This window comes from Vipera berus (assembly GCF_964194415.1).
Source record: "Vipera berus genome assembly, chromosome: 4".
Lineage (NCBI taxonomy): Eukaryota > Metazoa > Chordata > Lepidosauria > Squamata > Viperidae > Vipera > Vipera berus.
In genome coordinates this window covers 75,675,047-75,690,748 of record NC_138206.1, presented here as the reverse complement: position 1 = coordinate 75,690,748, position 15,702 = coordinate 75,675,047, and the positions used below count along the sequence as shown (strand labels likewise).

Genomic DNA, 15,702 nt, shown 5'->3' with positions numbered 1-15,702 from the left:
TTTGGAAAAGACAACTTATATTTCAACACTACAAAACAAACTTGAGGACAAGAAAAAAGACTGGATAAAACATACTACAGAGATACCAGAGAAAACACTGGAACTGGAGAGACAAAAAGCGACAAGAGAAGCAGAGAGAAAAAGAAGGGAAAAGATTCCCAATAAAAATGAGTGGGCAAATGCCCCTAACAAAGATACTGATTTACTTTTTATATCTACTCCAACATTTACGAACATACAGAAAAAACCTTTTGATTCAGCAAAATACATCGATTAAGAAAGATACTGGGCAAAGGAAAAAGACTAAGGTGGAAACCAAGAAAATAGATGATGGGACTTATCAGAGAGAATACTTAAAAAAGAAACATTTGTTTGAATATGGTTAAAGAAATAGAAAAAATTTGGAATATATATGCTATTCTAAGAGGGATGAATTCTCTAAATAATATAGTATGCTTTTTTCTCTTGTGTTCTTTTTCTTGATATGAGCAATATAAAAAAGTTGAAATGACTTAAATAAAGGAAATGTTGTAGATACTTAAATGTGACTGAATTTAGCAAATTTAGTGGATTTTAGCAAATCATGTATATGAATTGTCATATTTTCTCTGATGCTGCTTTTACTCAGCTGTAAAACTAAATGCCGGCTGGTGACCCCCAGGGGGAGAGCCTTCCCTGTGGGTGCGCCGACCCTCTTGAATGAACTGCCTCCGGAGCTGCGGATGGCCTCTGACCTTCGGTCCTTCCACCGTGACCTGAAGACATGGATGTTCCAACAAGCGGGCATGGACTGACTATGGTTTTAAATTTGGCTTTTATTGGGTTAAATTGTCATTTATTTACTACATCTATTGTTTAATTCTTTTTTAAAATTTTGTACTTTATGTTTTTTAATTTTTATTGTTGTGAGCCGCCCTAAGTCCTTAGGGAGAAGGGCGGCATATAAATTTAATAAATCTAAATCTAAATCTAAAATATAAAAATCCATTAACAGGAAGAAAAAATATGAAGAATTCAAAAGAGTTCACAAAAATATACTCTTGTGGGTAAAAATGAAGAGCAATGAATTAGTAGACCAACGAAATGCTGTGGACTTATTATACTTAGACTTCAGTAAGGCATGTGACAAAATAGACCACAACCTGCTGCTTAGTAAGCTAGAAAAAGGTGGGATAGACAACAACACCATCAGATGGATCTGTAGCTGGCCAACAAACCATACTCAGCAAATAGTCCTCAATGGTACTACATTCACATGGAGAGATGTAAGCAGTGGGGTACCACAAGGCTCCATCTTAGGCCCAGTACTCTTCAATATCTTCATAAATGACTTAAATGAGGGAATAGAAGGGGAACTCATCAGATTTGCAGATGACATTAAACTGGCAGGAATAGCCAACACCCCAGAAGACAAGCTCAGGATTCAAAAACATCTTGGCAAACTTGAACAATGGGCCCTATCCAACAAAATGATGTGGAGAAAAGCAAAGTTTTACATTTAGACAGGAAAAACAAAGGTTTAAGTACAGATTAGGCAAAACCTGGCTCAAAAACAGCAACTGTGAGAAGGACCTTGGAGTCCTAGTGAACAATCACTTGACTATGAGCCAGTAGTGTGCAGCAGCAGCCAAAAAAGCTAATACAATCCTGGGTGGATAAACAGAGGCATAGAATCAAGATCACACAAGGTATTAGTACCACTTTATAAAACCCTAGTAAGACCACACCTGGAATACTGCAACCAATTTTGGTCCCATACTAAAAAAAAGATGTTGAGACCTTGGAAATAGTTCAGAGAAGAGCAACTAAACTGATCAAAAGCCTGGAAACTAAAACATATGAAGAACGGCTGCAAGACTTGGGTTTGCCTAGTCTAAAGAAAAGAAGAAACGGGTGACCTGATATCAGGCGCTACCACAAAGAAGAGGGCATCAAACTATTTTCCAAAGCACCAGGGGAGAAGACAAGAAACAATGGTTGGAAACTGATCAAAGAGAGAAGCAACCTGGAATTAAGGAGAAACTTCCTAACAGGGAGGACAATTAACCAGTGGAACAGGTTGCCTCCAGAAATCATGGGCACTCCATCACTGGAGATTTATAAGAAGAGACTAGACAGTCACTTGTCTGAAATAATATAGGTTCTCCTGCTCGAGCAGGGGGCTGGACTAGAAGACTTCCCTTCCAGATTCTATTCTATTCTATTCTATTCTATTCTATTCTATTCTATTCTATTCTATTCTATTCTATTCTATTCTATTCTATTCTATTCTATTCTATTCTAAACAAGTGAAAATAATTCTGTATTTTCTAAAGCAGCTTAAAGAATGAATAAAAGATTAATTGTGTAACAGGAAAGAAAGGGTGCCCTCCAATTGAATGTAATTTGATGAAACTTTCATACATGTAGAAATCAGGGTAACTGGACCTTGATTAGCAAAGGTTTTATCTGAATATAAATTGAATACAATCTGCAGCAGGGAACAGAAATTGGAAACTATAAAAAAGGAGTTTGTTTCAGTTACCATGCTGTAATATGGATATAGAGATTAGATGAGAAGTTTTAGTGCACATAGCAAGCACTAAAGGAAAGTAAATATGATATATCTTTAAATCTGTTTTATAATCCTCTAGCAAGTCCTTGGAAATAAAATATTTAATTTATTAACTAGCATTAATCCTAAAACTCTACAGTAGACTATTCCCAATGTACTTAAATAGGGAAAAATGAGATATATCCAGAAGACATGCATTAATTTGCTTAATGTCACAAATACCAAATCATCTAGCACTTTTTACTATCTACCAAATAGATGACAGACTTATGCTTTCCCTATTTGTAGACTGTATGTGTTTCTTAGGGATTAGATGTACATTCTACTTTTCATTCATGACCGAAAGATGCTGTTTATGTAGTGTTCCCTCTTCCCATTCCCCCACCAACCAGTGAGATAGTTTGGACTAAGAGAGTGTGATTGGCTAAAAGTCATTCAATAAGCTTCCATGGTTGTGGATAAATAAAACTTTGGGTCTTTGTCCTTAACTACTAAATCACATTGTGATAATTATGATTTATTTATATATTTGGAAAAGCTCCAAATATGTATATATTGTAAGAACTGAATATCAGTATTTATTTTTTATACATGCCCAGACAAAATAAGATTATTAGATTCACAATATCCCCATCTATGAAGTTGTAAGGACCTGCCTCAGGTAGAGCTCCCAAGAAAGCTGTAAGGACACACTTCAATCTACATCTTAAGAAAACAGAACACTTGGAAACGGTCTCTTCCAACAGGAATTTTTATTAAGAGAAATTGATAGTAGGCATGCTAGACAGGATCTGACGGATCCCCTGACCATTCAAGGTTTTAAAGTGTTCTCAAGCAGCCCCCCCACCCCGCAGTTCTGGGCGATTCAAACCGGTAGATTTCTAGGTGTTAACTCCAGGAAAAATAACATCAGTCTGGCTCTGTCGGCAAGATCATTCAATCCTCTCTTTTCCCAGATCCCAGGTGTTGCATCTCCCCCACCCCCACCTTTTCCCTCACTGCGGAGTAAAGAGGAGATGTTCAGAGCGGCATAGGATGAAAGGCAGATGGCCACATTGTTATGGTTAGCAGACCTGAAGTGAATCAACAAAAGGTTACTTTGTATTGAATAGAGGAAGTGAAAGTAGTAAAAACCCCATAGATACCCCCCTCCCCCTTAGCAGTATGATGGAATCCAGGAGATAGTAAGAATTGGTTTTATATCAGAGAAGATAGATAGAAATGAAATATAACTGGATTCTGACAAAAGCAGACCTCTTGAAACTGGCATTGTTTCAACAGGAACTTGTATTGAGAGTTAGTGATAGCAGGAGAGCTAGGCAAGATGCCCTTTCAAACCCCTCTCCAGTGCCCAATCATCCAGTTTGATTTTAGCCAATCCATAGGTTTGAAGTTGTTATGGGAACCAGGCGATAAAGTACAGATCTCTAGGAAGATGGCTGCAGGCACATTCTTCCCTCCTTTCACACCTAGAGAGAGTTACTTCAAAGAACAAAGCAAAGGAAACACATCCCAGAGCACGCAGATCTTCCCCTGCCTCACAGAGAAAACCTCCCCTCTCCCAACAGAATGGCAGTATCCGGAAATGAAATGCATAAGTAAATGAAATGGGTAAAATGCATTGAGGGTCTGACAGAAGTATTCCTAGCCAAACTGGAATATTCTGGACCAAGGAGACCATACCCAGTAAACTACTTAGAAATGGAGTAGAGAGAGAAAGAGTTAATGAGAGAAACTTTACTATTGTTTTATTGAAAATATCACTTACTATTGTTGATAGTTGTCTGAGTAGAATTAAAGTAGAGAGACACTCTTGCACTTTTCAGTCGTATTTGACCCCAGTATGTAACTGCCTGCAGTTCCACCATGTAATTACTGTTGGGTTGAAGATGTTCAAGGATCACATAATTTTGAGACTATAATTGAACAAAATTAAATTGCATAAATCAATTATGGTTTTGCTAACACTTTCTTTACTAATGTCAGAAGCAAACAATAGACATATAACATTCAATGGCAAGTAAATAAAATAGGCATAAAATAGGTCATAAAAATATAGTAAGTTCAAAAGTTTGTAAAATAAATAAGGTTAAAACTAAATGACATTCGCTCAGTATTGGGCCACGTCAATAGCATTTTCTCTCACCAACATGAGGTCTTTCTCCATACATGTTGAAGGGCATTGTATGCACCATAGCATATGTGAGTTGGATTGTTCTTTCCCACATTAACACAGAGTTAATGCTAACACTGAGACAGTTTAGCTGTTACATATTCTATCAAATGAATAGGTACTGTTGATCTCTCCTTTACTAATTACTGAGGTTCAAGAAAAAGGGTCATTTTATAAACTATATTATTATTATTATTATTATTATTATTATTATTATTATTATTATTATTATTATTATTATTATTATTATTATTATTATTATTATTATTATTATTATTATTAGCATTAGCATTAGCATTAGCATTCTGAATTTTACCAGACTCTACATAATAAAAACATGAAACATATAAACAATTTGTACAATAGGACATTATAAAGCCTTGTTGTTGTTAGTTGCGAAGTCGTGTCCGACCCATCGCGACCCTATGGACAACGTTCCTCCAGGCCTTCCTGTCCTCTACCATCTTCTGGAGTCCATTTAAGCTCACGCCTACTGCTTCAGTGACTCCATCCAGCCACCTCATTCTCTGTCATCCCCTTCTTCTGGTGCCCTCAATCTTTCCCAGCATTAGGCTCTTCTCCAGTGAGTCCTTCCTTCTCATTAGGTGGCCAAAGTATTTGAGTTTTAGCTTCAGGATCTGGCCTTCTAAAGAGCAGTCAGGGTTGATCTCCTCTAGGACTGACCGGTTTGATCACCTTGCAGTCCAAGGGACTCGCAGGAGTCTTCTCCAGCACCATAGTTCAAAGGCCTCAATTCTTTGGCGCTCAGCCTTTCTTATGGTCCAGCTTTCACTGCCATACATTGCAACTGGGAAGACCATAGCCTTGACTATACACAGTTTTCTTGACAGGGTGATGTCTCTGCTTTTTAGTGTGCTGTCTAGATTTGCCATGGCTCTCCTCCCAAGGAGCAAGCGTCTTTTAATTTCTTGGCTACAGTCCCCATCTGCAGTGATCTTGGAGCCCAGGAAAATAAAATCTGTCACTACCTCCATTTCTTCCCTATCTATTTGCCAGGAATTGAGAGGGCCGGATGCCATGATCTTGGTTTTCTTAATGTTTAGTTTCAACCCAAGTTTTGCACTCTCCTTCCTCACTCGCAACAAGAGGCTCTTTAGTTCCTCTTCACTTTCTGCCATTAGAGTGGTATCATCTGCATATCTTAGGTTGTTGATGTTTCTTCCGGCAATCTTAATTCCAACTTTTGATTCATCTAGCCCTGCCTTTCTCATGATGTGCTCTGCATATAAGTTAAATAGGCAGGGTGACAGTATACATCCTTGCTGGACTCCTTTCCCAATTTTGAACCAATCAGTTCTCACTGTTGTTTCTTGGCCCGCATATAGGTTTCTCAAGAGACAAATAAGATGGTCTGGTATGCCCATCTCTTTAAGGACTTGCCACAGTTTGTTATGATACCACACAATCAAAGGCTTTAGCATAGTCAATGAAGCAGAAGTAGATGTTTTTCTGGAACTCTCTAGCTTTCTCCATGATCCAGCGTATGTTAGCAATTTGATCTCTAGTTCCTCTGCCTCTTCGAAATCCTGCCTGTACATCTGGTAGTTCTCGATCCACATACTGCTGGAGTCTAGCTTGCAGGATTTTAAGCATAACTTTACTAGCATGAGAAATGAGTGCAATGGTGCGATAATTTGAACATTCTTTGGCACTGCCTTTCTTTGGAATTGGAATGTAAACTGATCTTTTCCAATCCTGTGGCCACTGTTGAGTTTTCCAAATTTGCTGGCAAATTGAGTGTAGCACTTTTACTGCATCGTCTTTTAAGATTTTGAATAGCTCAGCTGGAATACTGTCACCTCCACTAGCTTTGTTGTTGTTCAGCTTTTCTAAGGCCCACTTCACTTCACATTCTAGGATGTCTGGCTCGAGGTCAGTGACCACCTCATTGTGATTGTCTGGGATGTTAAGCTCATTCTTGTATAGTTCTTCTGTGTAATTTTGCCACCTCTTCTTAATCTCTTCTGCCTCTGTTAGGTCCCTGCCATTTTGGTCCTTTATCATGCCCATTTTTGCATGAAACGTTCCTTTCATCTCTCCAATTTTCTTGAAAAGATCTCTGGTCCTCCCTATTCTATTGTTTTCTTCTATTTCTTTGCATTGTTCATTTAAGAAGGCATTCTTATCTCTTCTAGCTATTCTTTGGAATTCTGCATTTAATTGGGCGTATCTTTCTTTTTCTCCCTTGCCTTTCACTTCCCTCCTTTCCTCAGCTATTTGCAAAGCTTCCTCAGACAGCCATTTTGCTTTCTTGCATTTCTTTTTCTTTGGGATGGTTTTGGTTGCTACCTCTTGTACAATGTTGCGAACCTCTGTCCATAGTTCTTCAGGCACTCTGTCTATCAGATCTAATTCCTTAAATCTATTTGTCACCTCTACTGTATGTTCAACAGGGATATGATTTAATTCATACCTGACTGGCCTAGTGCTTTTCCCTACTTTCTTTAATTTAAGCCTAAACTTTGCAAGAAGAAGCTCATGGTCTGAGCCACAGTCAGCTCCTGGTCTTGTTTTTACTGACTGTATAGAGCTTCTCCATCTTTGGCTGCAGAGCATATAGTCAATCTGATTTCTGTGTTGACCGTCTGGTGATGTCCATGTTTAAAGCCGTCTCTTGGGTTGTTGGAAAAGAGTGTTTGCTATGACCATCGTATTCTCTTGACAAAATTCTATCAGCCTGTGCCCTGCTTCATTTTGTACTCCAAGGCCAAACTTGCCTGTTATTCCGGTTATCTTTTGGCTTCCTACTTTAGCATTCCAATCCCCCATGATGATAAGGACATCATTTTTGGGTGTTAGTTCTATAAGGTGCTGTAGGGCTTCATAGAACCGGTCAATTTCATCCTCTTCAGCACCGGTGGTTGGGGCATAGACTTGGACTACTGTGATATTGAATGGTTTGCCTTGGATTCGAACTGAGATCATTCTGTCATTTGGGGGATTGTATCCCAATATTGCTTTTCCTACTCTTTTATTGACTATGAAGGCTACTCCATTTCTTCTGAGGGATTCTTGCCCGCAGTAGTATACCTGATGGTCATCTGAATTAAATTCACCCATTCCTGTCCATTTTAGTTCTCTGATACCTAAGATGTCGATGTTTAGTCTTGTCATCTCTTGTTTGACCACATCCAGCTTGCCTTGATTCATGGATCTTACATTCCAGGTTCCTATGGAGAAAAAATCTTTACAGCATCGGACTTTCCTTTCACCAACAGACACATCCACAGCTGAGCGTCCTTTCGGCTTTGGCCCAGTCGCTTCATTCTTTCTGGCGCTACTAGTACTAGCCCTCTGCTCTTCCCCAGTAGCATATTGGACGCCTTCCGACCTGAGGGGCTCATCTTCCAGCGTCATATCGTTTTGCCTTTTGGAACTGTCCATAGGGTTTTCATGGCAAAGATACTGGAGTGGGTTGCCATTTCCTTCTCCAGTGGATCACATTTTGTCAGAACTCTCTGCTATGACCTGTCCGTCTTGGGTGGCCCTGCACGGCATAGCTCATAGCTTCATTGAATTACGCAAGCCCCTTCGCCACGACAAGGCAGTAATCCATGAAGGGGATTATAAAGCCTAGTGCCCTAAAATAATCCTCCTCAAAATATAAAAAACAGCAAGAAAAATCAGCAGCAGTCTATTAAACTTTGAATGCCTGTCTGAATAAAACCACTTTAGCAATTTAGCAAGGAAGTAATTTAAATAATATAATGTAATTCATTCAATGTTTGTCCTTCTGCCATGAACTTCTCAAATATTTTAAGTGCCCATTACCCCTATCCTCTTTTACAAAGTGTTCCTCAAAATGCTGTTCAGAGACTGGAAGGCCTTAGCCTAAACAAAATCGAACGTACTAGACAGAAACAATTGAGACATATTTTTAGTATCTCATTCTATTTTCTTTTTTACTTACTCCATCTGTAGTCTTCCTTCGCTTCTTTTTTGCTTGGACAAGAGCCTTGCTTCTCACAGTCCAGCTCCAAAAGATTTTGTAATGATGGACTGGAATATCAGGTTCCTCTGGGACATCCCAAATAATCCTTATGTTTATACTTCCATCACTGTTTACTGTAGTGTTGGCAATCATGAGATTGGATGGAGCAGGTGGAGTTGATGGATCTGATGGGAGGTGGGGGATAGCTTTGTAGGAATGAATTATTTCTTCATAATCAATATCAACATGTTCCAAAGGCTTTGGACAGAAACGCATTTGCCCTTTATGGCAAGTGTTTCAAATAAATGCTTGTGGTACAGAAACATAATGTCTACATAAGATCAAAGTAGAAATCATGACTTAGTGCAAGCAAGTGCATAATGCTGCACAGTGCATGAGATGGATAAATTGCAAAGGGATAAAACTATTCTAAAGAACGTGCTATGTTCTTCACTAATTGTGCCAGTTAGCTTAACAAAAGATTAGGCAAAATCATGGCATCTAAGGCTGCCAAGAGCTTTCAGTCATGACAACAACACATCTTTAAATAGCATGTCCTGTAGCTCTTACATGGGAGAGAAAGACTACACTCATGCTTTGCTTTCCATTGGCCAGAAACCATGTGCTAGATAGTACAAAATTCTGGTCTGATCTAGCATGGCTCTTAGACTCCTTAGTAAATAATCAAAAGGATATCAGAAGACAAGGATTTAAATATCATAACAGAAAACACTGAACAGAGATTTTCTAAATTCCTAGACTTGCCTTTTCAGAAAATATTTTTATATAAATTATTAAACTATCTTTTAAAAATATGATGCATATGTTAAAGAAATTACACAAAGGTTATATTGTCTATATGTATTTTTTCTACCCAGGTTTTTACATTTTAGACTTTGGAAGACATGCATGAAATATAAAATGAGAGAAAAATAGCATATTTACATTGGCAATGCAATAAAACTATTATTAGTTTAAATGTATTGCTATAGAGCAGTCCAAATAAACTGTTACATTGCTCTTTAGAACTATGCATATAATTATAATGTTTAGTTTAGATTTCTTGCAATATAGCACCGAATCATTCTTTACTTGGGGGATAATGAATAAGTGGGTACATAACTTTTCATATGCCACCATTTAGACTAGTTTTGACACTTTCCTTAAAAAAAGACCTTACATATCTCTTCAAACTTTATTAGCAATTATTCCTGGTCCTAAGATGCAATCTTCTTATCTAGCAAGTCTAGCCTTAGAGCCACAAGAGCAAGCTATAAAGTACAGATCTATTAAATTATGCAGGATCCAATGTAGGTCAGTCATCGGGAGCAGAGATTTAGTCTTCTGAGTTTTTGGAACCCATCCACAGGGAACTTCTCTTTCATCAGATTTATTAAAGTAAGTTTTACATTTTTCTCAGTCAAATTCTTCATCAAGCATAACATAAACTATGTTTGATAAGTAACTATACAACTCATGCTGGTGGATTCCCTTAACATGAGAAACCACTGGATGAAATTTGTACACCAGAGGAAAAATTGTTTTGTGATTTATTTCACTGCAAATAAGTAATGAGAAGATCATAAAGGCATATGTTTCAGAAACCTTGCTATATGAACATTTATATACTCTAATGTATTAGCTATTTAATAAAGTCATCAGTGCTTAAAATATCAAGAAGATTATAATTATCGAATGTTAATTTAACATTTAGCCTAAATGGTAATCATGGATTTAAAATTTTTAGAAAGATTTGTAGCAAATATGCCAAAAATAAAATTTAAATAGACAAAAATCTATGTAACTTTTTATATTTTTTATTTAGGAAAAGCAGATGGATGGTGATGCCTCTTAGAAATTAAATACTTATGAGGATGAGGATTTTCTATAAAAACAATATTTTGTTTTTCTCCAAAATTTCTCTGAAGGAACTATTTTTAACTTTCAAGAGAAGTTTCCAGGTTGTTTGAATCAGAAAGGAAAGGAAATCTTAGCCTTGGTAATAATTACAAATTATATCTGACAGGAATCATTGTAGCATTGCATACAATGCTCAGCATGTAGCTGTGCCTGCCACTAGAATCAGATTCTACATATTAATTCAAATAAGTAAACAAAAAGCAATTAATATCAATCTCTTTCATATATTTATTTTTGTTGAGATTCAGTATGATTAAATCCAGCTCTCAAGTTGTATGCATGCCTATGTATGCAATTTTATCTTTAACATTCTCCTGATCTTATAAAAATAAAGCTCCTAAAGTTTTTATCATAATATTTGTAATTTTGCTAAGCAGCATCCTTGACAATGTTCAGAGTCTTTCTATAGACAATACACAACCCCACACACCCATGGAGTTGTGATTGACTACTAATTGTTAGTAAATTTATTTTATGTTGTGAATGAACAAATGTACCGCTATCATACATTTTCAACAAATGTCTAAGAATCCTGAGATTGACTAAATTTAAAGAAAATGAAGTATGGCAATGAAAACTAGGGACAAAATCAAGACTTGCAAAAGTAAAGATAAATATATTAACTTCTCCCCTTCAATATAATTCATTCTGATAAAGATAAAAATAAGATAAAGGAAATCTGTTAAACAACAAGAAAGAAGACTACTGAAGGCAAGCTAAAATAAGGAGTATCTTTTAAAAAAAATGTTGATGGAGAAATATAAGGACAGAAAATTGTGGTTCTAGTTTATTATTTTTAGTAATTTGTAGCTTGGTCTTTGCTGTGGGTGGCTGAAACTTTCCAATTTTTGGGCTTCCGGTTTGTCATGCAGCTGCTACGGATGGCTGAGAGACTTGCTCTCTCTCCCCCATCCAGTTTCGCATTTCTGGGGGCCCCTGAAAGGGGCCAAAAGTTGCCCCGAAAAGGTGACCAGCAAGGAGGGGTGCTTGCTGGATGGCGGGAGAGCTGCAACTCTCCCGTTAGACCTGGAGATCCCTCCAAACCAGCAGATGAAAGGACTGGCCATTATCCCTAGGCTGTGAACAGCCAAAGTCACATTTTCCACCAGACAACTCTTAAAGCAGCGCGGAAGAGACTGGGTGAGATCTATCTCTTTTACACCCTAATTACTTTCTGTACCTCTTTAAGCTGCTAAGCATTCTACCTTCTGCGGTGAGGGAAGGGGAACATTTGCCCTCCCTCCAGAAAGAGCAACGACTAAACACCCAGGGGCGATTTAGACGTTGAAAAAGTAACTGAATCCCAATTGGAACTTTATTTCTCAAAGGATGTGGATTGAAAAAAAAATTATTTCCTATTTTTCATTGTCTACTTCTGTTTGAAATCTGGATTCTTTCTTATGAAAAAAAGAAGACTGAAAAGATTAAGACAACTTTGGGACTCAAAGGGAAACTTTAAAAGGGGCCTGGCTGACTGCCCAGGGAAATAGATAAGATACATAACCTTGAGAATTTTGAAACAACAGCTGTTAAAGGCTTTGTGCTACCTAGAAAAAAATTCTCTCTTTTGGATTTTCTAAGTGTAAAGCCTTTAGCTTAAAATACCAATATGGAAGAAGACCAGGAAAAAAATATATTTACAGAGGAAGATCAACAAACTCTTGCTATGTTGAAAACACTAATCCAAATTCTTAACACAACCAATGAAATACTAAGAGGCTATGTGAAGGAACAAGAAGACAGCCCAGATATGAAAGCCCAAACTTTGACCACAACTAAAGAATCATCTATACAAAATACAATAGAAAAAACGAAACATTCAAGTACAATGACAGAAGAATCTACTATTAAACAAATATTGATATTTGAAAATCCAGAAAAGACATTGACAACTTGGAAAAAGGAAAAGGTTTTTTATACAACTCAGAAGGAACTAGAGGATCTAGAACAGGTGTAGGCAACCTTGGCTCTTTTATGACTCGTGGACTTCAACTCCCAGAATTCCTGAGCCAGCATGGCTCAGCTTGGAAACCTCTCCCTTTCCCCTCAGCATGGCTGGCTCAGGAATTCTGGGAGTTGAAGTCCACGAGTCATAAAAGAGCCAAGGTTGCTTACCCCTGATCTAGAAAAAGAACAGTTGGATGAGAAGACAAACAATTCAGAACAACTACATCGATATGGAAGAAAGACGACCCACTAGACCTACAAGTCCTCTCAAAAAAATGGCAATCAGATGGTTGTGCCAATATCAATTAATATACATGATATTACAAGGAGATTGGTTCGATGACCCAAAAACAAGGACATGGAAGATGATTTGGCAAAGGAAAAAAGCCAGAATAAGACTCAAGAAGAATGGAGTTTTGACCATCTTATTGAAACCTGAAACAGAATGTATTTAAATAGTTAAGATGTGTATGTTGAACACAAGACACTGTTATGAACTGAGATAAAAAAATTGGTCATTAAAATTTAGCAGTATAAATATTAATAGCTAATTTGAATATTGATTTGTGCATAAAAGTCATGTAAAGGTGAATAATGTAGACAAGCTAAAACCTATTGTTGAAAGTAATAAATAGGTCTATATGGAATGTTAAAAATAAAAATTATCAGTTTAAGCAATAGATAGCAGATATAAAGCAGAAGAGAGGAAGTATTAAATATTGAAATAAAAAGAATTTTGATTACTACTTAAAAAACAACAACTGTAAATTAGCAAAAAGGAAGGATATCATATTGTATCCTTAATTTGTTGACATAGAGGGTGAGAAGTTAAGTAAATGGGATGTGTATTTTGAATATTAGATTTTGTAAGGAATGGTGATAGATGAATTGGGAGCATACTAAAAATCTTGGGAATGATAAATATCAAACATTAAATCTAAATGTTAGTGGAAATTAAAATTGAAAAATCTATTAAGTCATTGATTGTCTAAAAGATTGTATGTTAAAACAATTAGAATATGTGTAAACTAAAAACTATGGATATATATATAAGAAAGTTATTTTCTATGTGACTGATAGGATAAAGGTAAGGTAAAGGTAAAGGTTCCCCCGCACATGCGTGCTAGTCGTTTCCGACTCTAGGGGCCGGTGCTCATCTCCGTTTCAAAGCCGAAGAGCCAGCGCTTGTCTGAGGACGTCTCCGTGGTCATGTGGCCGGCATGGCTAGACGCCAAAGGCACACGGAACGCTGTTACCTTCCCACCGTAGTGGTCCCTATTTTTCTACTTGCATTTTTACATGCTTTCGAACTGCTAGGTTGGCAGAAGCTGGGACGAGTAACAGGTGCTCACTCTGTTACGCGGCACTCGGGATTCGACCCGCCAAACTGCCGACCATCTGATCGACAAGCTCAGCGTCCTAACCCACTGAGCCACCGCGTCCCTGATAGGATAAAACTTGTCTTTAAATCTATAAATAGACAGTATATATGAAGGGAAAAAGAGAGGAAACGTTTATGGTAGCAATTTGAAATCTGTACTAATGATATCTGTATGTAAATGAATTACTATTACCCAGCTACCATGTTGCTTTTCGAATATGTGAATGTAATATTAGAAAATCAATAAAATTTGTAAAAAAAATTAAAATAAAATAAAAGTTTCCAATTTTTATGATTCCTGACTGGCCAGCAATTCTTAAGTGACTTACAAAATAGTTACTCTGATTAAAGAGGGAGTTAAGAAGATGGAGGAGCAAATTATTAGAGATGTATTTGAAAAAACTTTAAATAAAATCCCTCAGTTCATAGATCAGCTATGCTCCAAAGATGTTGAAAAAAACTTCTCAAACTACTTCAGAGATGCAAGTATGTATAGAAAGTTATCAAACCATTGAGGCAATTTCACAAATAGCTGACAATGCAGAGGAGTCAATTGCAATTTTGGAATATAAACCTGACACCAATTTCTATTATGATGGTTTAAATATAACCCTCCCAACACAATTGAAAGAAAAGCTCCAAAAAATATGCAACTTTTAAAAGGACAAGTTTGGGGATTTTTCCTCATGGACATTAACAAGGTTGAGAAATCCTAGAGCAAAAGAGAAGCTTATAACTACTTGAAAAATATTCCAGAGAAGAAAAAGATTTTACTCCATGAAGACAAGCTGGAAGGAGTGACTTAAATTTAATGAGTCAGTTGGAATTAGGATGGATTTTCATTGGTTTGATATTTGTAATTGAAAGTCTTAATCTAAAGTTTGAAAAGATATTTTTTTCCTTTATATATAATGCTTCAGTAATTCTTAAAGTTTGTGAAATATTGAAAGTGTATTTGAAAGACCTATGTTAAGAGAAAGATATAGAAAAGGATGTATTAATTTAAAGAAAAGTTTAGAGTTTTTAAAAGGATGTATACAAGAAGTTTTTTAAAAAATTTATGTTATATTAAAGCAAGTCTTATCAGAAGAGCTTTAAACTAAAATTGAGGGGGGTGGGGGAGCCAATTTTCAAGATCTTTAGAACCTGATTCCAAGAAAAAATCACTAGATAAGCAAGAATATAAGGAGGCAGGGAGTAAAGAGAAGAAAGAAGAAAGAAAGTAAAACCACAGTGAAGCAGAAAGTGATGGAAAGGATGTCCTAAAGGTGCTTTTTTCACGAGGCAAATGCCATTCCCCACCATCCAGTCAGAGCTGAAGAAGCTTCTTGGATGAGAAGCGAAATGTCTTCAAGAAAAACGAGAAGGCCAGTTGCCTTGTGAAAAAAGCACCTTTGGGAAAACCATGACCTGGATGACTGATAATTTCCATTGATGGAAAGGATGGAAAACCTAGATACAAAGTAAAGGATATAAGAAACATACCCAAGACCCATACTTATAGAGGAGAGCTCAAAGTTTAGAGAACAAACAGGGTGAACTTGAAATACTACTGTAGAACATGAAGGTAAATATGATATAGTTGTCATTACTGAAACATGGTGGGATGAAACTCATGACTGGAATATACTGATGGAAGGATACAAACTATTCAAAGGAAACAGACCTAACAAAAGAGGAGGTAGAGTTGCATTATATATAAAAGATCACTATGTCTCTACAGAAATACAGGTAGTCCTGTACAGGTACGAACTTAATGGAGCCTGCCCATTAGG

General features: G+C 36.9%; 1 protein-coding gene across 2 annotated transcripts in view; it reads right to left on the bottom strand.

Annotated features, from left to right (window-relative positions):
* ANOS1 (anosmin 1) overlaps positions 1 to 15,702 on the bottom strand; it is a 279,804-nt gene that overhangs the window by 40,573 nt on the left and 223,529 nt on the right. For both annotated transcript variants that reach the window (XM_081327557.1, XM_081327558.1), the window contains exons 7-8: positions 8,659 to 8,864; positions 4,323 to 4,470 (exon numbers count right to left, since the gene is read on the bottom strand). In XM_081327557.1, coding sequence (XP_081183683.1) covers positions 4,323 to 4,470; positions 8,659 to 8,864 — 354 coding nt within the window. The remainder of the gene's footprint in view (positions 1 to 4,322; positions 4,471 to 8,658; positions 8,865 to 15,702) is intronic.